This window comes from Mercenaria mercenaria, chromosome 15 (assembly GCF_021730395.1).
Source record: "Mercenaria mercenaria strain notata chromosome 15, MADL_Memer_1, whole genome shotgun sequence".
Taxonomy (NCBI): domain Eukaryota; kingdom Metazoa; phylum Mollusca; class Bivalvia; order Venerida; family Veneridae; genus Mercenaria; species Mercenaria mercenaria.
The window spans coordinates 4474347-4501707 of record NC_069375.1 but is presented as its reverse complement, the minus strand read 5'-3'; the positions used below and the strand labels follow the sequence as shown (position 1 = coordinate 4501707).

The 27361-nt window shown below is 35.6% G+C and overlaps 1 protein-coding gene across 3 annotated transcripts; it reads left to right on the top strand.

Moving 5' to 3' along the window:
* LOC123542481 (actin-related protein 5-like) lies at window positions 1-27328 on the top strand. Of its 3 annotated transcripts, none has more exons than XM_053524422.1 (20): window positions 1-32; window positions 2969-3124; window positions 4646-4740; window positions 6391-6495; window positions 6967-7078; window positions 8815-8910; window positions 9846-10039; window positions 11857-11973; window positions 12485-12583; window positions 13290-13373; window positions 18057-18185; window positions 18879-19031; window positions 20003-20086; window positions 21081-21189; window positions 22561-22622; window positions 23453-23547; window positions 24586-24660; window positions 25088-25205; window positions 26061-26172; window positions 26550-27328. In XM_053524422.1, exons 2-20 carry the CDS (start codon window positions 3007-3009, stop codon window positions 26717-26719), a joined length of 2127 nt encoding a protein of 708 aa, XP_053380397.1. In that variant the 5' UTR covers window positions 1-32; window positions 2969-3006; the 3' UTR covers window positions 26720-27328. The 3 variants fall into 3 exon arrangements, 2 of the variants coding, with proteins under 2 accessions (XP_053380397.1, XP_053380398.1); XM_053524423.1 differs by lacking the exon at window positions 1-32 and adding an exon at window positions 2012-2086; XR_008367316.1 differs by lacking the exon at window positions 26550-27328 and having other exon boundaries at window positions 25077-25205.
* Window positions 27329-27361: the final 33 nt, after the last annotated feature.

Here is a 27361-nt window from a genome sequence, read left to right as displayed (position 1 = left end):
CATCAACAACAACAACAAAGCGAAACATGCAAGTGAGAAATCAATTTATTTGGCAGACAAAATGTTGAACACAAAACATCTTATACATTAATGATATCGATAACTTGTTTTCTTTCAGGTCGTTTCCTGAATTTTACAATTATATATGCCAGTTCATTGAAAAATTATTTTAAGGTGTAATAAAGTTCGTCTACAGTCATTTTCGGGTAAAGTAATAAATCAGTGTTAGGCTTGTTATTTATTATATGAATTAGCTTAGGAGAAGGTTCTTTCTTGTGCATATGAATTATTCACTCTGTATTTAGCATAATGTTAAATCTATCTATCTTCCGTTTAGGTCAAACCCCTCGCGAGGACGTAGACCTTGCACGCGTCAACCGACAAAAGAATATTAGTAAGAATGTGAACATAAAGCGGTTTAAAAACAAAGAAATAAGATTGATTAAAAACAGGTTTAAAAAATAGAGCAGGTGGTTTATGGGCAGACATGTTCAATCTGGCTAACCTGACTGAACTGCGGACCGGATAAGTTTACAACATCTGGCGGAAGAGCAATCCAGTGTATAATGGTACGGGGATAAAAGGAGTATTTGTGGTAATCAGTTGAGGTTGGAATTGGCTAGAATGCTTGGGAGTTAAAGATGTTTGATATGACAGCATGAAAATCTGTAGTAGCCCGCAGGTGGTTATTCGAGTGATCAAGTCGGCAAACGCTTCAGTAAAGTACACGAGATTATCTCCTGTTGCCATTCTGTGCATTTTATACTTTTTTGATTTGTGACAGGCAGTGTAACCATCAAAACTTCGAAGGACCAAAATAATGGAGAAATAATAATACACACTCGCAGGGCTTCAGCTAGCCTAAGATTTTAGGGAGAAGTCACTTCTCCCTCAGCTAAGATTAGGGAGAAGTGGAGAGATTTTAGGGAGAAGTGGCAATATTTTAGGGAAAACGTGGAAAGATTTTAGCACCATGACATGCAAGTTGAAAAAGGAACTAAATATGCTTAATATAACGTTACTATTTTTATTATTTCCTGTCTTTGTTTACAAAGGCTATTAATTTAAAGTAAATAAAAATTCACTGAAAATGTCAGTGACTCTGTTTTCTTATCATTTTAAACCTTGTGAATCTAATGTGATTAAACTGCAAATTCAAGTTTTTTTCACTCTTGCAATGATTGCCCAAACCAAGAAAACCCTTTATAAAAAAGTTAATTCCATATCAGCAAAAAAATAAATCAAGCTCCCAGTGCTAATGCACTCAAAGTCAGTCACTTTAAATAACAAGTGCGTGAATTAAATACATGTCAATAGCAGTGACATCACTATGACATCACACGGAATACACGTCTTCTTTGATCTGCTGGTGTCTCTTTGATATGCTGGTGTCGGCACACATTAAAAGAAACAGTTGTCAAACAGGTTTAACCCAGTTTCTGATGGCAGGTGTCAAAAATCTGGGTAACTTTCAGTTACGTTATTTTAGTCACAGAAAGTGTCAGTGATAATATTATGTTTCTAAAGTTTGGGTTTTGAAAAATACGAGTAAAATTAAGTGGATTTAAGGAAATTACTCGAGGCAGTCACGGTAAGATACTTTCTAAAGGTCAAAAAAGAATGTGTAAGCTTATGTAATATAAATCCCACTGCTTTGTTTATCAACAGTTAGTTTACAAATCAAGTGTCACCTTCGCACTTCTCCATAATCTGAAGTAGGCGGAGCTTAAATTATGCCATCGTGTATTCCAGTCAAGTGTCAACAGTCCGAAGGAGTGTGGATAAAAAAATCAGGCGACTTGAATTTTGCTTTGATGTTAGATTAGAGCGAAGTGAGGAGCTACAAAGGGACTATTTCGCTCAAGTCGCTCCGTAGCTCAAGCCCTGACTCGTGTAAAGCTATTGATTTTATCACTTGCGCATATTGCGGTGTAGATGCAGTAAACATTAATCATGTACAGTACATATATACTGAGAGGCTAGCACTGGTTCTTCCCAGAAGACAGCTTCGCGTGTATTGGTGCTATACACTGGGCATGTTAAAGAACCAGACTGTCTCTTGCAAAGAGCTAGGTTAGCAGGACAGGTCTGTATCTAAAAGGAGTTCTCTCTTTCTGTTCTTGGGAGTTTGTCTCACTCTGTCCCACTGGTCAGATCAGTAGAGGATGAATTTGGTGCCTTGACTGGCTGCCTTTGCACTATGTAAAGCGCCTTTGAACGTGTTTATCATGAAAAGGGTGCTATATAAATCTTGTAGAATAATAATAGTTTTAAATCCCCAGAAAATTTGAAATTTTGGTAAATTATTTAATATTTTTACATAAATCAATGAGGATTTGAATCCCCTTTTGATACATGTAAGTTCTATTTAAATTTATCTCATATTTGAAACAAAATCAGCATTTAACATGTTTAAAACCTAAATCAGGAGCAGTGATAATTTCATCGGAAATTTCCTCCACTGTTTTGGTCTTTTGAGTGTTAGACATGAGTGGAGATATTGCCCATAAGAAAAATAACTCGTTATTTTCTAGGATCGCCTCAAAATTAGTTGAACTAATACGGTATTACTGGACATGACCTACAGGGTTTTCTCTCGATCAATTTCACTATGTGCCAACAAATTCGCCAGCCAGAAAAGTTTGCTCCAGTGGCTCAAAATTTGGAGCCAATAGTCTGAGAGGCGACGTGCCACTTTTGTTAGATAATTTATAATAATTACAGGCATTTGGTTATTTCAGTCATTTAGATACCAGTTAACTGCATCAGTGACATCAGGAGCGACATTTCTTTTCATTGTTTTAAATTTGCTACACACAGCATTAACCAACACGTGTGAAATTATTTAATCAGCTGGGTAATTAAACGCATCAGTTAATCCAGTTATATATTCATAGATGCACGTGGCTGAGACACTCATCATGCTCATGATGATTTAAAATTATGGGAGCTGTTTTAATTTTTGCAGATTATGCTATAAGACTGATGATATAGTAAAGTTTGAATATGGAAGAGAAATTGCCAACCAACATCTACACATTCAAGGATGAGAAACCCGCCAAGTTTGATACCCACTACACTCCCAGTATAAGAGATCAGCATGTTCCTCTAGTTATAGACAATGGTGAGTTAAATGTACATGACTGCTGATAATCACACTTTTTATACACCTGTGGAATGGGACGTATTTTTTTAACACCGGTGGGCAGCAAGTGAGTGGCATCTAGTAAAGTTGTCAACACTCCTAACTTCAGCAGTTCAAGTCCAGTTTTCACAAAACTTGATCACAATGTTTATTTGCATGATGTCTTGGCCAAGTTTGATAACCAGCTGGATAGTTATAGAGGCTCTAAAGTTGTGGCCATTGAAATAAGAAAAATTGTGTATCTTTTTTTGTCAGTTTAGTAAAGGATGTTTTGGCAAATGACTTTCTGTCATTTTTTATGAAAGATAAGAGCTGCATGCTTACCTTATAAAGTCAATAAGAAGGTTATTTGAAAGAAGCGAAATAGAAGCAGACTTGGTTTGATTGAGTCTGTTTAGAACAGGTAATTGTTGAAATAAACATAACTTCTCACACCACCTGGCACAGGCTTTAAATTTTATACAGATACATAGAACGGAGCACATAATCCCAAAAGGCCAGAAAATATAACGACATTGACCAAACTCAACTAAAATATATTTCCCTGCACTGGATTTCACAATGATGGCATAATGTTCAGTTTTGATATATTTTCTGGCCCTTTGCGATCATGCAGTTCGTTCAATAGATGTGTTAATAGAATTCCGCTTAAGCCATTGCTAGGGTGTGTGAGAGGTGTTGCACATTTTATTACCTCTCTAACAGATTCGATCACACTGGGTCTGCTATTATTCTTTTTTGGTTGCATTCTATGCTTCCAAGGTATCCTTTTACAGATTTTGTTATATATCCACCTTAAAGCAGTTCATTACTTCACTAGGGCAAATAGAGAAGCTGACAGTTGTACTTGTTGTGTTATTTGTTCTAAAGCTGCAGTTGTTTAGAAGTAAGGTAAATAAATTTGGCTGCTATTTAAAGTTTGCAGTGCAAGTGCTTTAGTATACTTTATTATGTCTCCCACACCACTGTAGTGGGAGAAATATTGATTTACTGCTCTGTGTGTGTGTGTGTGTGTGCGTGCGTGTGTGTGTGTCACAAATCTTGCCTGCACTAAGTCAAACATTTCTCATCCGATCTTCACCAAACTTGAACAAAATGTGTTTGCTAATAAGTCCTTGGCCAAGTTCGATAACTAGCCGAATCGGCCCAGGCACTTCGGAATTATGGCCCTTGAATTACTGAAAATACTGACGCCAGTGATACAGGTATTGGTGCATGGTTGACTCAGATACATAATGGAGAAGAAATGCCAATACAGGTCATAAGGCAGTTATGGGAGATATGCGCTTTTCTCAAAAGCAGTTCTAGTTTTTTTTTGTTAATTTGTGTTCTCTAACCTTGGGACAAGTTGCAACACCATTCTCTGGGATTCTTGCCTCCATTGAATTTTTGCTGTGGTTATGATGATGCATGTACTCTACTCCAAGTGGTAAAACGAATGCTCTTTAGCATTTATGTTTTCTGCAAGTTAACAATTTCTACAATTGTTATTTCATGTAGGGTCGTACCATTGCAGAGCAGGTTGGGCAACTCATCCAAAACCAGACCTGATATTCAAAAATGTCACAGCCAAATTTAGAAGTAGGAGAGAAAAGGTATGTATTGCATGTTTTCACTCTCTGTCAATGAAGAATCTTCTTTTTGCAGATTAGATTAAGTCTTTCAGTGCACTAAAATTGATATAAAAAGTTAAAAGAATTCTGTTGAATGAAATTTCATTCAGCCTGTCAGACCAGAATTTATAAACTTTCAATTACTTTGAAATGTATACATTGAACTCATTATTTCCTATTATAGATTTATAAGTGTCATCCATAAATCTTATTTGTACGCCAGTGTTTGCTTTTATATATCAAATGATAATGATATGCACTACCTCGGTGTATTAACAAATGCCTTGTATAACAGGTTCATATCTGATGCAGAAAAGCAGAAAAATCTTATTTGATACAAACTTGCAAAATATCTTTAACAACAATAGATCTTGGATTCCATGATGAATACATCAGATCTAATCATAGGTTCCAGAGTTACGGCCCCTGAGTGACCTCTGAAAGAGCCAAAAATTATAAATTTTTACCTTGTGAACATGATAGAAGTGACATTTTACATTCAATTTCAACCACACTTCAGCCATATAGAGGTTTCATTTATGCTTTGATTTTATACATACTTGCACAAAATGTTTATCTTGATGATCTCTAGGCCTAATATGAAACTGGGTCATGTGGGGTCAAAAACTAGGTCATCAGGTCAAATCAAAGGAAAAACTTGTTAACACCCCAGAAGCCATATTTTAGACCCTATCTTCATGAAACTTAGACAGAATGTTTATCTTGTTGATTCCTAAGCCATGATCAAAACTGGGTCATCAAAGGCCAAAAACTAGGTCACCTGGTCAAATCAAAGGAAAAGCTTGTTAACACTCTTAAGGCCATAACTTTGACCCTATATTCACGAAATTTGGTGAGAATGTTTATCTTGATGATTCCTAGGTCAGGTCTGAAACTAGGTCATGTGGGGTCAAAAACTAGGTCACCACTCAAATCAAAGGAAAAGCTTGTTAACACTGTAGCGGTCACATTTATGACCCTATCTTCATGAAATGTTTATCTTGATGATTCCAGGGCCAGGTTTAACAGGTGAGCGATATAGGGCCATCATGACCCTCTTGTTGATGTAGGGCATCAACATTGTTTTAAACTTCTTTATGCTTATTATATACATAAAGTGTATTGTTTAATAAATTGCAAAAGTTGTTGTATTGCTCAGTGTGCTTTGAAATGTTTTAACAATGGTTTTAATCAAAAGTTATCAATGCAAAAATTTTTGCAGCAGTTTTGTGAAAATTAGGCATGTCGCTAACAAAAGATTAACTCAGATAGACAGATTCAATTGTTATCTCACACCTTTTTCAGTTCTTAGACATCAAACTATCTGGGACTGCGATTACAGCAGTGCAATCAAACAAAATATCACCTTGTTATTTTACCACATAGCATATTTAGTGACCATTGTAGTGCACTGTGCAGATTTTTCTGCTGTCTGCTGACCACGTTAGACATTGTAACGCTATATAAAGAGTTATTATATAGGAAATTCCAACTTTTGGACCAGCAGATGACTGTTCTAAGCAGGTTAGACTGTATTAACTTAAACATTTGGAGCTGTTTACAGATGTTGGGATTGTTTGTAAAATGTACAATATCATCAGGTTGGTTATGAGGTCACATTGTATATTTTAGGATGCAGAGGTTCAAATTGGAAATGACATCAGTAACTTTGAGATGGTCAGGTTAATTATGAGGTCACAGTTTGACAGGAATATCATCACACAGTATGATGTACAGGTATGTTAACTTTATTTTCTTCTAGAAGGTTTCAGCATTTCTTTTGGTAGAGAGACATCATTTTTTATCAAATGTGTTCCAAATTGGACTAGAAATCTAAAATAGGTTAAGCGATCTTGTGATAATGACTTTGTAGTTATATAACTGGAAAAGAGACATCACAGAGCATGGACCAGGTTGGTAAGTCAAAGGTCAAGATCATGGATCCTTCATATTTTGTGTTGGGAGCGTAATTTAATAACCATGCAAGGTCTTGACGTCAATCTTGGCAAAAGACCTTGTGCAGAGTGCATGAACCAGGTCTGTAGGTCAAAGGTCAAGGTGGGTGGTGATGAGGTGATAAAATTAGGAGTGCAGCAGTGCACATTACATGCCCCCACCCACCCAGTGATAACTTCTTTAATTTCTTTATACACAAGAGCCAATACCTGACTCCATGTTCACTAATTTTTGTGCTTTCTTTATACACAGGAGCAGATATTTGACTACATGTTTTCAAACCTGGGTATCAACACAGATGGGAAGGTTGAGCATCCTGTTGTGATGTCAGAGCCTGTAGCCAATCCTAACTATTGTAGACAACGTAGGTATTAAACAGCCACAGGAATTATTTTTATACCTTTATTACTTTACTCCTTATTTATAGTTTCATGTTTCTGGCATCATTTCTGTATTTTAGGTTGTTTTATTGAATGACAAATGCCTTCCTGTTAAATATAAATCACTGTATAAAAACTGAAAGTAGATATTATTAACAAGGGCTATTTGTGAGTCTTTCAAGGGAGGAAGGGGATGTAGATTTCTTGCCGGCTAGGAAGCCATCAAGCTGTGTTATAGGTCAGTTATTCTACCCAGGGGCCTATTTGTGTCTGGGACTTCCTCAACTAAGTAAGATTCACGGTGGCTATGTGCCTAAAGTTGACCCAACAAAGAGTCATTAAAGGGAGGAAATAGTGAGATTACTGGACTAAAAAAACTGTTGTTACATATGTCATTGTGACTATAATAATTTCACAAAATGTGACTTGTTATAAATTATAATTTAACTATCCTGATGAAGATGTGTGAACACCGAAACTGGTGGATTACGAGGGTTGTCCCAGAAAATCGCGAACTTTTTTTATTATTTCGAAAATAAGTGATGCATGAAATAATTGTTTTAACTGGTGTTATTTCAATGTATACTCGACAGGACTATATAGTTTAAAATTGAATACCTCTCATATTATTTGAGTATTATTTAAATAATGGACGTCAGTCAGTGCTAGTCGGCCCACGCTCAGTTTTCCTCCTACAAAAAGAAGTGGCTTCCGTTTAAACTCGTGTAACTTACCCCATATACATCTCATAGGATTAGAATTTATATCATCTTTAATGGCAACATGTGACACGTAATTATGTTGCATTTCATGTCTTTGACATCACTTGCTTTAAAATGGTGATGTAGTTTTGAAAGTAACGGTCGCACGCACTTTCTGAAATTGCGACGTCAGATAAGTTCGCAGGGCAGAAAGTATTAATAAAATATTGTGTAGGTCGCACTATGACTCTTTCACAAACAAAACGGGACGTGGAAAATTCTGGAAGTCGGGCAGATGTTAGCAGGACACTTGTCTTTACGTTGCACAAACGTTTTAAGGAAGGTTGGGCGAGTGATTCAAAGAGAGGGCGACAAAATACGTTTAATACTTTCTGAGCCGCGAACTTATCTGATGTTGTCATTTCTGAAAATACGTGTGACCGTTACTTTCAAAATTACATCACCATTTTAATATAAGTGATGTCAAAGACCTGAAGCGCAAAATAATAATGCGCCACATGTTGCCATGAACGACGATATAAACTTTAATCGCGTGAGATGTATAACGGGAAAGTTACATGAATTTAAAAGGAAGCCGCTTCTTTTTGTAAGGGGAAAACTAAGTGTGCGCCGACTAGCACTGATTGCTGTCCATTATTTAAAAAATACTCAAATAATATGACAGATATTTAATTTTAAACTCTATAGTCCTGTCAAGTATACATTGAAATAACACCAGTTGAAATAATTATTTGATGCATTGCTTACTTTCGAAATAACAAAAAAAGTTCGCGATTTTCTGGGACAACCCTCATATTATTAAATTTAGACCATTATATCCCATTGTTGTACAAGTTGTTCTCCTTCTGCATTTATTATGTTAAATTAAAATTTAAAAAAAAAAATACTGATATCTTAGACAATTAGAGTATGACTGTTTTGAATGATTAAGGATACAGATGAAGTTTTGTTTCATGTTTCTGTGTTTTGAATGAAAATGTACATGTATATACTTCTAGAGATGTCAGAGCTATTGTTTGAATGCTATGGTATACCGAAGGTGACATATGGAGTGGACTCCTTGTTTAGCTGGTACAAAAATCATCCTCACCCAGGTTTGTGTAAAAAAAATAAAATAATTCTAATATCACAGAAGTATGTGTACATGAGATTTAAGAGTTGTACTGTAATATAATACAGAGAATCTCAAATTGTAAAAATGCAGTTCAATGGAATACTAAACAAATTTTTGTCAGTTCAGTTCAGTGTCCATTTGTACAAGAAAAATGATGGTTAGGTAAGTTTGATTAATGGATCTATCGATAAATCTAAATGTGAACATGATGGTTCATGTGGAATATTTAGAAAGTGTTGTTCAGTCTGTTCAGTTGGCTAAGGTAGCTCAGTAGGTAGAGTATAGGATTATGAATTGAGAGGTTGTGAATTTTCTCCCATAGAAGGTGTATTGTCACTGATTTGATGGAAGGCAGAGTGAACTTTATTTTGTTCCCTAGCAGGCCTTTTGTCTCTTTAACTTTATAGAATACATTGTCTGCAAGTTTGATCTCGTAGCAGGCATATGGTCTCTGTGACTTGATAGAAGTCAATGTCTTGGGAGTTTGATCCTCTAGCAAGTGTATGGTTTGTGTATGGTCTCTATGAAATAATAGAAGACAGTGTGTCTGAGAGTTTGATCCCGTAGCAGGTGTATGGTCTCTTTAACTTGATAGAAGACAGTGTGTCTGAATATTTCAGTACTTCTGTTTTATGTGGGAAAGTTTTCGGTTACTTGAGTATGACAAGTCAGTACTGGTACATAAAGATTCACTGATCTTTGCTATGTTACAGAAATAGTGTTTAAACAGGCTAGTTACCGATGGAAACAAACAAACAAATAATTATTGTGATGGTATCATATTGTTATATATGTTGTAATAAAGGTATTATTTTTGTAATCAATGAAAAAAATGAACATTTCAGATTAGGACTTTTAGTTTGAAGTACCGGTAGTTTACACTGATCATGTTTTCCAATGTGTTTCTTTATCTAGCCAAGGCAAATGCTATGGTTATTGGTTGTGGCTACCAGACAACACATGTTTTGCCCGTGCTGCACGGGAGAATAGATCTAGAACATTGTAGGAGGATCAACATAGGTGGCGCTCATGTTGATGGCTTCATGCAGCGGTTACTGCAGCTGAAATATCCTGGACATGTAAATGCCATCACACTGTCTAGGGCTGAGGTTGGTTCTTGTTTGTAAGGACTGATTTGTCCCTTTTTACTTTTACAAAAAGTCCTAATAACTTCAGCATTATAATAGTTTTGAGTAATTTTGTTTAGTATCAAAGTTGAGTGAAAAATTTATACTCAGGAATTTATTTGTTTCATCAACTAAATTTTATTTGCAGTACTTGTCTTATTTTTAGCTCACCTGTCACAGAGTGACAAGGTGAGCTGTTGTGACCGCTTGATGTCCATCGTCCGTCGTGTGTCAACAATTTCTAAAAAAATCTTCTCCTTGAAAACCACCGGGCAGAATTACACCAAACATCACAGGAATGATCCTTGGTTGGCCCCCTTTCAAAATTGTTCAAAGCATTGAATTCCATGCAGAACTGTGGTTGCCATGGCAACCAAAAGGAAAAACTTTAAAAATCTTCTTCTCAAAAATCAGAAGCCCTAGAGCTTAGATATTTGACATGTAGCATTGTCTAGTGGACCTCTACTAAAGTTATTAAAATCATGACCCCAGGGTCAAAATTGACTCCGCCCCAGGGGTCACTTGATTTTACATAGGAAAATCTTCAAAATTTAAAAAAAAATAAACCAGAAGGCCTAGAGCTTAGATATTTGACCTGTAGCATTGCCTAGTGGACCTCTACAAAATCTGTTCAAATCATGACCCCAGGGTCAAAATTGACCCCATCCCAGGGGTCACTTGATTTTACATAGGAAAATCTTCAAAAGTTTTTAAAAAATAAACCAGAAGGCCTAGAGCTTAGATATTTGACATGTAGCATTGCCTAGTGGACCTCTACAAAATTTGTTCAAATCATGACCCCCGGGGTCAAAATTGACCCCGCCTCAGGGGTCACTTGATTTTACATAGGAAAATCTTCAAAAATTTTCTAAAAATAAACCAGAGGGCCTAGAGCTTAGATATTTCACATGTAGCATTGCCTAGTAGTCTTCTACAAAATTTGTTCAAATCATGATCCCCAGGGTCAAATTGACCCCACCCCATGGGGTTACTTGATTGTAAATAGAAAAATCTTCAAAATTTTCTGAAAATAAACCAGAAGGCCTAGAGCTTAGATATTTGACATGTAGCATTGCCTAGTGGACCTCTACAAAATTTGTTCAAATCTTGACCTCCTCATGGTCAAATTGACCCAGCCCCAGGGGTTACTTGATTGTACATAGGGAAATCTTCATAAATTTGCTAAAAATAAACCAGAAGGCCTAGATCTTAGATATTTGATATGTAACATTGCCTAGTAGACTTCTACAAACTTTGTTCAAATCATGACCCCCGGGGTAAAATTGCCCCCCCCCCCCCCCCCCTCAGGGGTTACTTGATTGTACACCAGAAAATCTTCCAAAAAATTTCTAAAAATCATCAGTTTGACATTTGAAACATGTAGCTCATATTACTCAGGTGAGCAATCCAGGGTCATCTTGACCCTCTTGTATTATATTTTGCTAAACCTCTCCTTTACTTTCATTTGTAACTAACTCGGGAAGGTCAGTGGTTCTACACAGATACCTGCTCGTGATGAAATAATGCACAGAGGGGCACCTGGTATCTTCCTCCACCATCGAAGCTGGAAAGTGGCCTTATGACCTATAATTGTGTGGGTGTGACATTTAATCCAACAAAATAAATAAATAAATTCATTTATAACTATACTGACTATATAGACCAGTCTTTATTATAAAAGATGAGAGAACAGAAACCCCTAATACTAATGTACTTACAATGTTCTCATACTGTTGGTTGTATAGACAGGGGAAAGTACCAGTATACTGTTAATGCAGCTCATCAAGCTTGTATTGTAGGAGCTTGTACGTGATCATACACACCTGGCTGTAGATTTCCTGCCAGAGTTAGACGAGTGGGCATCACATGACTACTATGATGAGAATGTTCACAAGATACAACTTCCTTATGCTAATGTAAGATCTGGGTTACAGTATAAATTAATGATAGTTATATCTTTGCTACATAAGATTTGTGTCACAATCTTGCATTATTATATTCCATTTCTATGTAAATATAAGACTTGAGAGTTACAATCTTTCTTTACTGGAATTTATTTCATATGCTAATGTAAGACATGTGTTAGTCTTGCATTATTGATATTCCCTTGTCTTATATCACCATATGTTTGACAGTGTTAATTTAGACAGCGAACAACTTTAAATTAGTACAGTTTTTAAAGAGGTTCTTTTTAAAGTTACACTCCTAAATTAAAAAATTCTAAACAGCAGAAAGCAAATATTAATGCCATTTCTTTGTGATAGAGGCACTTTTGTTGTATAAATTATTTGGACAGATCAAAAGCGAGAAATACTTCAGGCAGCAAGCACCTGATATGTGTGAAAGCAAGCTATATTAAATATATAATATTTCAGGCAAAAGGTGACCTGATACCTGTGAAAACAAGATATATTTGTAATATTTCAGGCAACAAGTAACCTGATATCTGCTCAGCAGCAACAGGAACGTAGGCAACAACAGATTCGCAGGCTGAAAGAACTTAATGTAAAGAAGAGACAGGAAAGGGTAATACACTTGTTTTATAACAATTTTAATAAACCACTTTATTTCATGCTTTCCAGTGATTAGCAAAATGGAAAGGGCAGTTTATATGAATAATTTCTCTGAAGAATTAACAAGTCCAGTGCAAACTCTAAGAGAAAAAAAAATGAATCCTCTGAAAATATGACAGTATTCTAGATCCAGATTTTTCTCTTATGAGTTCAATTTAAAAATCATTTTGAATAACAGAATTCTTAATTCTGAAAACTGTATAAGTTTTCGTGGCAGTGGAGAGAATATTATACATGAAATATTCTCTGAATTTCAAGTGTCAAATTTTGTGATTTGTCTCTGACTTTTAAAGCATTTAAAAGGATAAATTCAAAGGAAAACAAAATGCTGCAGCCAATTAACATACTCAGTTTTGTGGTTTATATGTGTTGTAAATGAAAAATATCTAAATCAAGGGAAGGGAAAAGAGAAAGAAATGAATTTATCATGATTTTGTTCTGTTGTGTATTACTGGAAAACTTTTCATCAAATGTAAAGAGATAAATGTTGTTAATTAGAATCAATTAAAATACTGATTTTCACATGATGCATGTGCCAAGATTTATATGAGCTATTCTGTTGATGTGCTCATGATAATTTATGGGAAAAATTAATTGCGTCTTCAATTTTGAAACTGGTTTCTTCATGTTAGTAATTGCTACATGTGTTTATATGTCAGTTAGGAGAGGAGGAACAAGAACTGAAGAAGTTGCTACAGTTACAGGAACTACTGGCTGATTATGATGATGATGATGAGTTGAATGTATGTACAAACTACATTCTGTATTCTGCTAGGGTGTATCTTGTTATTTTATAGTATAGTTAAACTTGTATTTGATAAAAACTGGTTTGGAAATGTTTAGAAAAGTGTTAAAAGTGTTTATCACAAATGTAGACAAAAGTTATCAAATCACCAGTAAGTCATTTTTAGCTCGACTATACAGAGAATAGCAGAGCTATTGGACTCGCCCGTGCGTCCGCGTCCCGATTTGGTTAAGTTTTTGTATGTAAGCTGGTATCTCAGTAACCACTTGTGGGAATGGATTGAAACTTCACACACTTATTCACTGTGATAAATTGACTTACATTGCACAGGTTCCATAACTCTATTTTGCTTTTTAGCTCACCTGAGCCCAAGGCTCATGGTGAGCTTTTGTGAACGCTCGGTATCCGTCGTGTGTCATCCGTTGTGTGTCATCCGTCCGTCAACATTTTCAAAAAAAAAACTTCTTCTTGAAAACCACTGCGCAGAATTACACCAGACTTCACAAGAATGATCCTTGGGTGGTCCCCTTTAAAAATTGTTCAAAGAATTTAATTCCATGCAGAACTCTGGTTGCCAAGGCAACCGAAAGGAAAAACTTTAAAAATTCTTCTTGTCCAAAACCGCAAGGCATAGAGCCTTGATATGTGACATCATCTTATGGTCCTCTATCAAGATTGTTCAAATTGTGCCCCTGGGATGAAAAGAGGCCCCACCCCGGGGGTCACCAGTTTTACATAGACTTATATAGTAAAAAACTTTAAAAATCTTCTTGTCTAAAACCACAAGACCTAGGCCTTTGATATCTTATATGTAGTATTGGCTTGTGGTCCTCTACCAAAATTGTTCAAATTATGCCCCTGGGGTGAAAAGAGGCCCTGCCTCGTGGGGGGGGGGGGGGGGGGACGGGGAGGCAGTCTCAAGTTTTACATAGACTTATATAGGGAAAAAAAATTTAAAAATCTTCTTGTCTGAAAATGCAAGGCCTAGGCTTTTGGTATTAGGTATGTTGCCTTTCCTAGTGTTTCTCTACCAAAAGTATTCAAATTATGTCCCTAGGATGAAAAAAGGCCCTGCCCTAGGGGTACCAAGTTTAACATAGACTTATGTAGGAAAAAATTTTAAAGATCTTGTCTGAAAGTTCAAGGCCTAGGCCTTTGATATTTGGTATGTAGTATTGCCTAGTGGATCTCTTAACAAGTTTGTTCAAATTATGCCCCTGGGGTATATAGGAAAAGATACTTAAAAAATTATCAGATCATATATCCTAGGGGTACCAAGTTTAACATAGACTTATGTAGGAAAAAATTTTAAAGATCTTGTCTGAAAGTTCAAGGCCTAGGCCTTTGATATTTGGTATGTAGTATTGCTTAGTGGATCTCTTAACAAGTTTGTTCAAATTATGCCCCTGGGGTATATAGGAAAAGATACTTAAAAAATTATCAGATCATATTTCCTAGACTGTTCAATTATAGTTACCTGATGACCCCCAAGAGATTAGGGATCACTTGACTGTGACCTTGACCTACTGACCTGCTTTCTTGTTTTTTAAGATACACCCTTGAAATTTGGATGACATGTACAGTTTTGCACACAGATCTTAAAACTGACTTTCAGTTACCATGAATGTGACCTAATTACCTACATTCTTAATATTTTAGCATCAGTTTGCCATTTGAAACATGTGGCTCATATTATTCAGGTGAGCGATCCAGGGTCATCATGACCCTCTTGTTTACAAAATTATGCATCTTATTCGACTTAGAAATTTTTGGTTAAAGTTTTGTATGTAAGCTGGTATCTCAGTACTCACTAATGGAAATGGATTGAAACTTCATACACTTGTTCACTGTCATGATCTGACATGCAATAAGCACGTCCCATAACTCTACTATTTTTTTCAAAATTATGCCCCTTTTTCTGCTTAGCAGTTTTTGGTTAAGTTTTTGTATGTAAGCTGGTATCTCAGTATACACTAATGGGAATGGATTGAAACTTTACACACTTATTCACTGTCATGATATGACATGCAATGCAAAGATTCAATAACTCTACTTTGTAGTTTTACAAAATTATGGCCCTTTTTCAGCTTAGAAATTTTTGGTTAAGGTTTTGTATGTAAGCTGGTATCTCAGTACCCACTAATGGGAATCAGGGCTCCGGAAATTTTGAGAACTCAATCGGTCCGAAACGAAAATCCTGACATCGGCGCTACCCCACCCACCGCATTACCAATATACCATATTTGTAAAACGTGATAGAGTAAAGAAATAAGCATGTCATGCATTAAAACAGAGTTACCGGTCATCGCGAGTTACCATACAATGAAGACAGTTACTCAGTGTTATGTGTGATTGTTACTTTGTTTAAATTTCGATGTTTTTCCGAGAAAATACTTGCAAGGATAAAATTACCGAGGCATACACCGCGTACCTAACTAGTCTAAAAGCAAACGCACGTGACTTCGGTACAGTATACACGGCAGATAATTTGTGATGTTCCCTCATTCTTTGACGGAATTTTATAAAATACAATGCGTCAAAGCGAATTACATGACACATATCCTCAGTTTTTTTAAGAATACTCTACCACGGACCGAATATGTACGTTATGTGAACGCTGAGATCGAATTTCCCGCAAGTGTAGTACCAAAATGTCACGCGGGTTGGCCTCGGATATTTCATTTCACTGGCATTGTACTTCAATAAGCAACTACATTTTATTAAGTTATATTTTCTCTTCCGTTATGTAAACAAAATTTCATTTTGAAACGTTTTTTAAAAGACCGATTTGATGAACAGGGGCACTCCGTTTTTTTTTATCATTCGTGTTTATTTTTTTTATTTTTTTATTTTTATTTTTGTACAGTCGGGTTGCAAAGACGATTTTCTGCACTTGTTTCAACTGGAGCCCCAACAAATGTATCATGTAATTTTTACAAATCAAGTAATTATAAAAGTAATTTATATCGGTTTCCCGTGTGATGTCTCATTAAATGCAGTGACCATTTGTTTTTTTTTACCCGAGATCAAACATAGCCTTTTGAAATAAACCATCCGTCGGCTTCTAAATAAAAGAAGTGGATCCCCGTCGAAAAGATTTGGATCCAGTCAGAAACATTTGGAAACCAGTCAAAAATGTTTAATACATTGCAGTCGAGGCTGTCTGCAAACATTAAAGGATGTGCCGCGCGAGCTCTGATTGTGTCACGTGCTAATAATTACGGACCTATTATCAAGGTGACAATCAGACCGTTTGACACGTTTATTGGTTATCTGCGGGTGCGACCAACAATTTCCTGCTTGGCAGGCGATCGTGTATTGAGATTTCAGACCGAAATTTATACTTTTCTCCATTTTTACGGGCCCGATGTTTTTCGTTTTTTCACTTCACAAATCGGTCTGGAAAGTCAAAAATCGGTCCCAAACCGACAAACCGGCAAATTTCCGAAGCCCTGATGGGAATGTATTGAAACTTCACACACTTGTCCAATGTCATGAGCTGATAAGCACTGTGCAGGTTCCATAACCCAGTTTTGCATTTTTACAAAATTATGCCCCGTTTTTGACTTCTGTATTCATTCAATTGACAGGGCTGTTGAATAGTCGAGCCTTGCTGTCCTCCGACAGCTCTTGTTTAAATATGAAATAAGAAATTAGTGTCTCATATGAATGACTTTGAGTAGTATACTTCTGTCTTTCTGTGTATCTGTCCATATTTGCTCGTCTTCACACATCAAAACACTGTGGCTAGATTTCATTGAAACTTAACAGGACTGATTTGTACAAAAGCCTTGTTATATACATGTATATCATCATCACCACCCACTCAGATTAAATTTTAGCTTGACTGAAGAAAAAGGTGGGTTATTGCATTTGCCTCAAGTCTACGTCAACTTCGCAATTAGTTTTTTATGATGTCGCGTATCTTCTTCATTACTTCAGATATTGAATTGAAACTTGTTTACTTGCTTATAGTGACAATGTACATTACTATGACAAGATGGGTAACTCCTGCAATATTTCAAGAATTTTCCATCTTTTTTACATGGAAATTTTGGTTAAAGTTTTTCAAGGAGTACAGTAATCTGTTTTTAACTGTTGTAGACACTACCTTACAACTTCAAACTCATCTTTAAGGTAATAACACAAGGTTACGGTATCAAGTCCCATAATTCTTACATGAATTGTAACAAAGATATTCTTCTTTTTCTTTGACTTAGAAAATCTAGATTGAAGTTTTGCATACATATTGCTGTCTCCAAATGAATTTTCACTAGATCTTTAGATGGCACACCATTCACGTTCTCCAGTATACATGTATTTTTGTGTGTAAAAACGTGTTTCTGTTTAATTTTCAAAAATACCTTCCTTATCAAGATTAAATGTATGGGTAGTTTGATATTATGTCATCCAGCTGGCTTTCGGAAATATCAGTGGTTCTCATGATGAAATAATGCACAGTGGGGCACCTTGGGTCTTCTTCCACCATCAAAGCTGGAAAGTCGCCATATGACCTATAATTGTGTTGGTGCGATGTTAAACCCCCCAAAATAAATAAATAAATACAGAGTTAGTTTGATATAATGTTTTAATTCTTATTATTTGTCATTTAAAAGATTAATACAACACTATTATGTTTTAGCTTTTCTTTCTATCACAACTGTATTATGTTGCATTTCAGAATGCATTAAGTGAGAATGGTATAGAGTCAGAAGAAGAGTTACAGGCCCTGATAAACAAGTTGACAGTCAGTATACAGAGATTGAAGGCAGTTATAGACGGTAAAGAACCACCACCGGAAGAACCAGAGGTACTCTTCACACCTTCATTGTTGCAATAATGCATGAATGCTTCCATAACAACTTTCGTAGTGGAAAAATGAACTTTTATACTTCACACCTTTCAATGATGAAAGCTTAACACCTTCAGTAGTGGAATAATGTAGTTTTATACTTCACACTTTTCGCGGTGCAATAATGCTTGAACACTTCATACTTTTATGCTTTGAAATTCTTTTACTTTAAATATCTTTGCCAGTAAGTCGATTAAAGTTTATGATTTAAGGCTGTCCTTGAAGTTCTTTTATACAGAATTGAGATATCACAGTATGCATGCATGAAAAGGACAGTTGTGCAATACAGTTACTTGAGAAATCAGGAGACTTAATGGCTTGCATAAACAAAAAGTGTGCTACCAAAATGAAGAATAACATAGTATCATTAACTCTGTATTGTGAAAGTTTGTCAACGAAATAAAGAGCATGAAATGTAGGCTTATGGAGCTGTTCACTTAATCACTACATTTGACTGCATATAGGTTGTGTCTAGGTGTAATTGAGTTCAGATTACCCTTAGAAACCTGAATAACTCTTTCCAGCATATGTTTTACTAAATCTAAAGCTTTTTAACTGATATATGATGATATCAGTTCAGAATTTGAAAGACAGAAAATTCGACTTTTATAACATGTTATGGAATAAGCTATGAATGTTTGTGTATTTCAGCCTCGTAAGCCAGCAGTATTTGACCTGTTAGATGTTCCAGATGACCAGTTGACGCCAGATCAGCTGGTGAAGAAGAAACGTCAATATATACTGCAGAAAGCAAAAGAAGGTCGAGCCAAGGCACAGGCACAACAGAGGGAGAAACGACAAAAAGTGTGTACACTTCCCTTTAATAGCATAGACGGTGTTTAATTTAATTAATTTATGTAAGTGTCTTTTTATTTAAAAGTTGTGTTATGACACAGCAACATCCACATCAGTGAGAATCAGTGAGAGTGAGAATCAGTTAGAATCAATTCAATAGTTTATAACAACCACCGAGTCGTTGACTTCAAACCATTTGCCCCTCATCGATGTGGGTTCGAAACCTCATTTGGGGCGTAGAATTCTTCACGTGAGGAAGCCATCCAGCTGGCTTACGGAAGGTCGGTGGTTCTACCCAGGTGCCCGCTCGTGATAAAATTGTGCACGGAGGGGCACCTGGGGTCTTCCTCCACCATTAAAGCTGGAAAGTCGCCATATGACCTAAAATTGTGTCGGTGCGACAATAAACCCAACAAAATAAATAAATAAATAAATAACAACCACAATTTTTATGGCTATATACGTAATGTTTTATAGAATGCTTTGTACTGTAAAAGCAAATAATTCGCTGTATCAAAATTTAGCAAATTTGAAATTTTGAGTATTTCACGAGGTTTAATATTTGCGAAATTGTAAAAATAGTATCCTACTTGAATTAGGATTATACTAATGGCGAATATTTACGTGAGGATTAATTTTTGCGAGATGTAGGGCCTCGCGATGTAGCAAAAAATTAAACACTTGTGAAATATTTCTGCTTTTTCAGTACTTTAATTGTTCATTCTTATTCATATATTTAACAGTATTTCATTTCTTTAGTAATACTTTGTTCATTTTTTCCCCATAAACTACACAGAATTATGTATGTGTCTTGTTTATGATGTGGTTACTATAACAACTGCTTATCCCTGTTAAAAATAATTTGCAAAGATTTCTTCACAGAGTTGATCTATTACAGTATACCTATCATCTTGTATAAATGTAAAATGTCAGAAGTATTAGTTTACCACAGAAGACAGCAGTAGCTTTTTCTGATACAGGAGCTGATAGCAGAAAAGGAACTTGAAAAGAAAAGAGTAACAGATTTTCAGAGCTGGCTGGCAGAAGTTAGACAAAAGAGACAGGTATTTTCTGACAGAAACAGTCAAGAAAGTTTGCACAAAAATAGGCATTTTTAAATTGATTTACTTAAATTCATGAGAACTATCTTCCATGAGCAGAGTAGATACTGTAAAAGTCTATTTTTTCGTGAGGTTTGTATTTTCGCGAAATTTTGCGAATTCATCTGTCTCGCTAAATTTTCTGTCTTAATATCATTAAGTATTATATATATATATAAATACTGGAAATTCCCAATTTCGATGTGGCAACCTCGCGAATTTAAAAGCTCGTGAAAAAACAGGAAATTGGAAAATCGCAAAAAAAATAACCTGTGAAATATAAGACTTTTACAGTAATAACTACTGTTTTCAGTGGACTGTTTAACAGCACAACACAACAAATCAGCATATACAAACTTACTTTCAATGTGTGTCACAAAAAATTAAATGCTTACTATTAAATTTCCATTTTAAGGAAATGGACATGATCATTTAAGTTTTAGATGCATTAGAATTGATATTCTGTATGACTGTACCAAGATAGGTAAAGGTAGTTAGCTTTTTTACTTACCTTACTATAAATAGTAACAAAACTGTAGACAGAATACTGTAACCCAGCTCAAATAACTAGGAGTGGGCTCTTTAACTGGAAGCAGGCATTTTAACTGGAAACACACCTTATAACTGGTTATTGGCATGCTAGTGATGAATGACGTCATTTTACCTCTTTTCATTGCAATAAAAAATAAGTTAATGTCAATATTTTATATGATTAATTGATTCAAGCAATTAGGTAGTCGTTATTGTGTTGAGGTATATAATAAAGAACTCATCAAAGGGCAGGAACGTTCCTACATGGTTTTTAGCATTCCTAACCTATATTGGCACTCGGGCTATGCCCTCATTCAATACACATTTAGTCCTGGTAATAACTACTTCAGGCATGCCATTGCCAGTAAATAGTGTATGTTAAATTAGGTGTATGCTGTCATTATTACATTTGTTGTTATGTTTATAGAAATTGTTGGAAACTCGCAACAACCGTAAACAGAAGAAACAGGACATGGCAAAAAGAAAAACTTATGCTGCCCAACAGAGGATGAGAATCATCTCTCAGCTTGCTAAAAGTAACATTATAGTACTGTTTTATTGCTTTGAACCCACCTTACATGTTGTATTATTTCACCACACTGGAGTATTAATATTGCCTCCATGTCTGGGACTAGTACTGGAATATGTTAAAAGCTTTCTTCACATTAGAACTTAATGAAGCATGCTACAAATGTATATCACATTATAAATATTGGTAACAGTTATCAATTATCAAACATCAGTTGAACCTGCAAGTATAAGACAAGTCAGCTGTTTGTTTACCAGAATGCTACTGATTTATTGTTTACCACCTCCAATGTGGAAAAAATTACCATCTTGGTAGGGTAGTGGTAGAGCACTTGCTTGGATTGTGAGAGAATATAGGTACACTACCTGATTGCATCATACCATAGATGTGAAAAACGGTACCAGTAGGTACTTTGCTTAGCATTAGCATTGAAGGAGACTGGTTTTTTATGCCCCCGCCATAAATTGGAAGGGGTGCGGACATATAGTGTTACCCCTGTCCGTGTCTGTTTGTTTGGGAAGGGGAAGTGTTCGTGTCCGGGCAATAACTTTGACATGCATGGTCCAATTTCAAAATAATTTGACACAAATGATAAGCATGGATAGACGATATGTTATGGGCAAAACCATTTCACTAGCTCAAAGTTGAAGGTCACAGTCCTGGGTTGAACTTAGCCAATTTTCACGACATATACAGACATCTAAATTTTCTGGTTTTCCTACAGTATTTTTTTTTTAAATAAATAGGGCCAAGCCAAGGGTTCTTCTTTTAGTTTGTGAGCAGTACCATGCCTGTGACCTTTCTCATGTTGCGGGGGCATCTGTGTCGGTGACACATTTCTAGTCTTCTCTCATTCCCCTGTGGTCATTGCTTAATTGCATAGTAGTATTGTTTCAAAATTAACCTTGAATTAATTCATGTAAATGAAAATACAGTTTACATATTTGAAAACTTACTGAATGGAAACAGACTTTGTAACTTGTCTTAGAATAGGTTTTGCAGATTTTACTTTTGAAAGCTCTAGTGAAAATTCATTTGGAGAAAGCAATATGTATGCAAAACTTCAATCTAGATTTTCTAAGTCAAAGAAAAAGAAGAATATCTTTGTTACAATTCATGTAAGAATTATGGGACTTGATACCGTAACCTTGTGTTATTACCTTAAAGATGAGTTTGAAGTTGTAAGGTAGTGTCTACAACAGTTAAAAACAGATTACTGTACTCCTTGAAAAACCTTAACCAAAATTTCCATGTAAAAAAGAAACAGACTTTGTAACTTGTCTTAGAATAGGTTTTGCAGATTTTACTTTTGAAAGCTCTGTGGAAGTTCTGTAAAATATGCTAGAATCTTTGGTAATTGCTTGATGTTTATTTCCAGACACAAAGAAGGAGGATACATTTGGGCAAGATGACAGGGACTGGGATGTCTATAAGGAAATTGTAAGCTTTTTATTTTAAAACTCTATATAAGACATGCAAGATCTATTTTTTTCCCATAGAAGAATATACTTGAGCTTGCTTACAGAACTGACCTGGCAGAAGTTTCCTATAATCTTACCAAGTTATTAAAATGGTTAATTTCAAGAGAAGAGTTTAACCCTTACCATGCTGGACAGGATTGATTCTGCCTTTGCAGCTAGTGTAGATCATGATCAGCCTGCACATACGTGCAGTCTGATGCTGATCTGTACTGTTTGCCATTCAGTCAGTGTCTTTTTAACAAGCACAAGTAAATGGTACTGTCCAAATTTAAAAATGGACAAGTTCATTAGAGTTTAAAAGGATAAAGGTTAAATTCATCTAGAGAAAGTTTTCACAGCTTATGTGAGCTACATTCTTTGACTGCTTCATTGATTGTGTTACCTCAATAGCCTAATGGTAGAGCGTCTGTTTTGAGCGCGGGAGGTTGTGGGTTCAATTTTCGGGTGCGGCGTACCAAAGACTTGAAAAATGGTGCCAGTAACTCCCTAGCTTAGCGCTCAGCATTAAAAGGGAAACTGGCCTCTTCTGTCATATCTCGTTGCGATGGATTTGATCAGGAATGAGGTGTCTAGAGTGATTAATATAAGTTGTAGAACTTGCTTCACAATCAGCTTTAAATTTATTAGTATAAACTGTTGTTTTGCCAGTAGTTGTGGTTGTAAGTGGTTGTAAAAACCATGGTGAAATCCAGCCCCTTCTAGGATTTAAACTAGAGACTTCCAGATCAAGATTCTGATACTGTTTGGTAATTACGTATCTCAGTGTTTGTATGTATCATGTATTAACAGAATCCCAATATGAGTGACAGTGACTCGGAGGCAGAAGAGATACAATTAGAGGAACTGGAAACAATGCTTAAAGAACATGATCCTGAATTCCAGAAGTAAGTTCTGAAATCATTTGTAAATTTCCAACAGTATCCCAAATATTTTTTTGTGGAATCCACTAAGTTTAGATTCAGTTAAGGCTACAAGTTAAATCTAAATGTTAATTAATTTAAGTTTGCCAGGTTAATCAACAAAGTGTAGATAAAATTAAGCCTGAGATAAATTTACAAAGTTAAAATTTAAGCTGGCTTTGAGTGTGGGAGGTATGGGTTTTCTCCCTGGCCGCATCATACCAAAGGTGTAAAAACTGATGCCAGTAGCTTCCTGGCTTGGCATCCAGCATTGTGAGCACAGTGCTAGGACTGGTCAGCCCAATGACAGTATGAAGTGACTGGGTGGGATATTGTGTCCTGTGTCAATGGCCTGATATTCAAGTGAGGCTGCTGTATAAAGCTGGGCATTGTGCTCACTGCTACAAGCAGACACTGTTGTTTATATGACTGAAAAGTTATTGAAAAAGATACTAAACCTGTACATACACATACGCAGACACTCAAGGTTAAAGTGTATATTGATTTAAACCTTTCAGATTAACAAAATGTAAGGGGGAACTATATATTTTTACTTCTTTTTTAAGATATGCACATTGTTAAAACTTCATTGCAATCGTGTATTCTTAACATAATCTTTTCTTACACGATATAAATACATGTATAACACATCTGCTAATAATTTATTATGTTTGTGATGGCATTATTATTTACTGTTTCTGTAAATGATATACTTCTCCCACTACGTAGAACATCTGCTAGGTCAGGGATGTTTATCTGGAAGGTTCATTCTAACAGTAGCTAAATCTGATAGCTAAAGCTAGGTGGCTCATATGATCCAACCCGGCAAAATCCATATGAGCCAAGTACAGTATCCCAGATCAAGCTACTATTATAACAGTCCTATTATATTAACCTCTGATTTATATAATCAAAAATATTGACAGTCAAAGTCATTTACTGTGATGGCCTAGAGGTCAAAGGCACTGGTTCATGATACTGTGATATTGTTCTTGTTTTATTATTATATATATTATTTTACAGAGAGTTAGACAAAGAAGCTGGGGAGTTTGATATAGCAGAGTACTATAGGTTGCATATTGGTGTGGAACGTATCAGGTATTTAAAGAAATATATATGATACATAATAAATAAGAGAAAAATTGCCTGTTATATAAACCTTTATTACTGTAAGAATGTATTGTTATGTTGGTTTTAATTTAATTATTGAATTACCTCCCTTGCATTGGTAAAAGAGCTCTGTATTTTTTCTCCTGTAACAAATTTCCAGTTGACCAAGTCCTAATTGCTTTGATATTTCAAAAACTGGAGTTTCTGATATTGCATGTACATTTTGGGGCACAGAATTATTTAGTTTTTAATCTTTGTTAGGCAAATCAAAATTGTTTACTACTTTACTAGAAGGCTTAGCTAATTTGAATTAATGAAATTTTAATATTCCACAACACAAATCATCGCTTAAGTTGTTAGTTGGTTGTAAAATTTCTGCTTAAAACTTGAAATTGTACACTCAGTATTATGCCAGGGTACCGGAGTTACTGTTCCAGCCATCTATGATAGGTGTAGAGCAGGCAGGCATTGTTGAAACACTTGACTATGTGTTCAAGAAATATACACCGGATGACCAACTGGCACTGGCTCAGGTATAACATGTTATGCTATCAGTTAGATTTTTGAAATATTGTGCATGGGTAAACACTTCTGTTTCTCTTAATCATGGAACAAAATTTCAGACTTGTAGCATGGGATTTTAACTGCCCGTTCCTGGGCAAACATAAGTATAAATATCGCATTCATAAATTCAATTTAGAAATAATTCATATTTCTCAAAAGTATAAAGTTGTTAACTGTAGAATTTATTCTTAAAATACTTCTTATATATTAAATTGTTTAGAAATCTTATAAAATTAATGTCTGATGTGACATAATGAAACACTTTTTGAATTGCTTTCCTGTCAGTAGTCAAAACTGTTGGCCCTTGGTCATTTTGACTTCATGTCATGGTATAGGACTTTAATATTAAAATGGGGAGGATATGTGTAGGAGGCCGGGATGCTCGGTCAGTAGAACATTGGAACATTATTCCGAGCGAGTCCTGGTCTGGCTGCACATTTTTCTCACTTTGTGACATTTGGCACCCAACATGGGACTGTGACGGCACTATATTGGTTAGTCACCGACGCCTGTAATTGCTTGATTTATAAAGTACCAGCTGAAATTCGAAGACAAGTTTTAAAATGGTGGGGAAATATGTCATGGTATAGGACTTGAATATTAAAACGGGGAGAAAATGTGTAGGTGACCGGGTAGCTAAGTTTGTAGAGCATCGGAACAGTATTCTGAGGCCCGGGTTCGAGTCCCGGTCTGGCTGCACATTTTTCTCACCCTGTGACATTCAGGAAGCCATTCAATAAGGATATAGTTTATATACAAAGTAGAGTATACACAGTGTACATATGTTTTCTGCAAATACTAGTTAATGAAATGTTATTTTTCAGTATGTATTTTTGACTGGAGGCTGCGCTAACTTTGGTCAGTTCAAACGAAGAATGGAGCGAGAGTTATTACAGATGAGACCATTCCAGTCCACTTTTAATGTATTTACTGCAGGTAGGCCTCATCTTGGTTGTATTGTAAAAACATTGATGAACCTATACATATTTTGATTAGAAATAACAATTTCTCATTAAAGGAAACCCTTTACTTAGCTGTGAAAGAATGTTAAGTAATGAATTGCACCATAGGTACTCTTTTATCCGATGATTTTAAAGAGTTAAAGTAGTTTTGTGAAGAATAAATTTATGTGTTTTCAGCGACCTTTTCTCAGAGTTAAGTGTCGGGGGTAACAGTGGTAGCATCAAGCATTGCTGATCCTAACCGGTAGAAATAGTGAAGTAATACTGTAATGCTTTGGCAGTTTTCATATTTCCTACAGTTAGCTTCAGACTTTTCTAATGGTTAGCTACAATTTTTTTCTCATTTTACAGAAAACCCAAGTTTAGATGCATGGCTTGGTGCCCGGCAGTGGGTCACATCTTCAGGTGTTGGGGATGTGTGGATAACTCGTGCTGAGTACCTGGAGAAAGGCGGGGACTATTTGAAGGAGCATGTGGCATCTAATCATTATTTACCCCACCCAGTACTGATCAGCAAATGATGACTCGTGTAGTGTTTTCATTAAGCATGATGGAAATGTGTTAAGTAGGCTACAGAAATGTGTTACACAGAGTACAGAAATGTGTTACACAGGTTACAGAAATGTGAAGAAAGCTAATGTTTAAGGGATTGTATTATGTCTACAGGTGCATAAAACATTTTTTGTGTTCACATTACTGTCTGCAGTCATAACAAAGTTTCAGTAAATGTGCTTGTTGTGACAGCAGGAAAAGAATGCAGCTTTTAAACTGACAGTCTATGACAGCGATTCACACTGATATCCCACTCTGATGAAATAAAAAACTCTGTGTGTTGGTTTTATCTAGCTTGATGGAAGACAGATGACAGTGGTGATATGATGTATTGACAGTTTGTTCGGATTAGAGAAGATTTCATTTCTAGGTGAAAATAAGAATAGTACCAGTCTTATCCTAGTACAACATGTGTGTTCAAGATTTTATGTGTAGAACTTAACTAATAACTAAGATGTCTCAAAACTTCTCAACAGAAATGAATATTTTTAATTACAGTGTGTTAGATATAACTTGTTTTGATGTTTTGTCTCTTCTGATAGTATGTGATGAGAATAAAAAGTGAGAGTTATACATTAGATTTACATTCAAGTTGATCTGTATAAAACAAT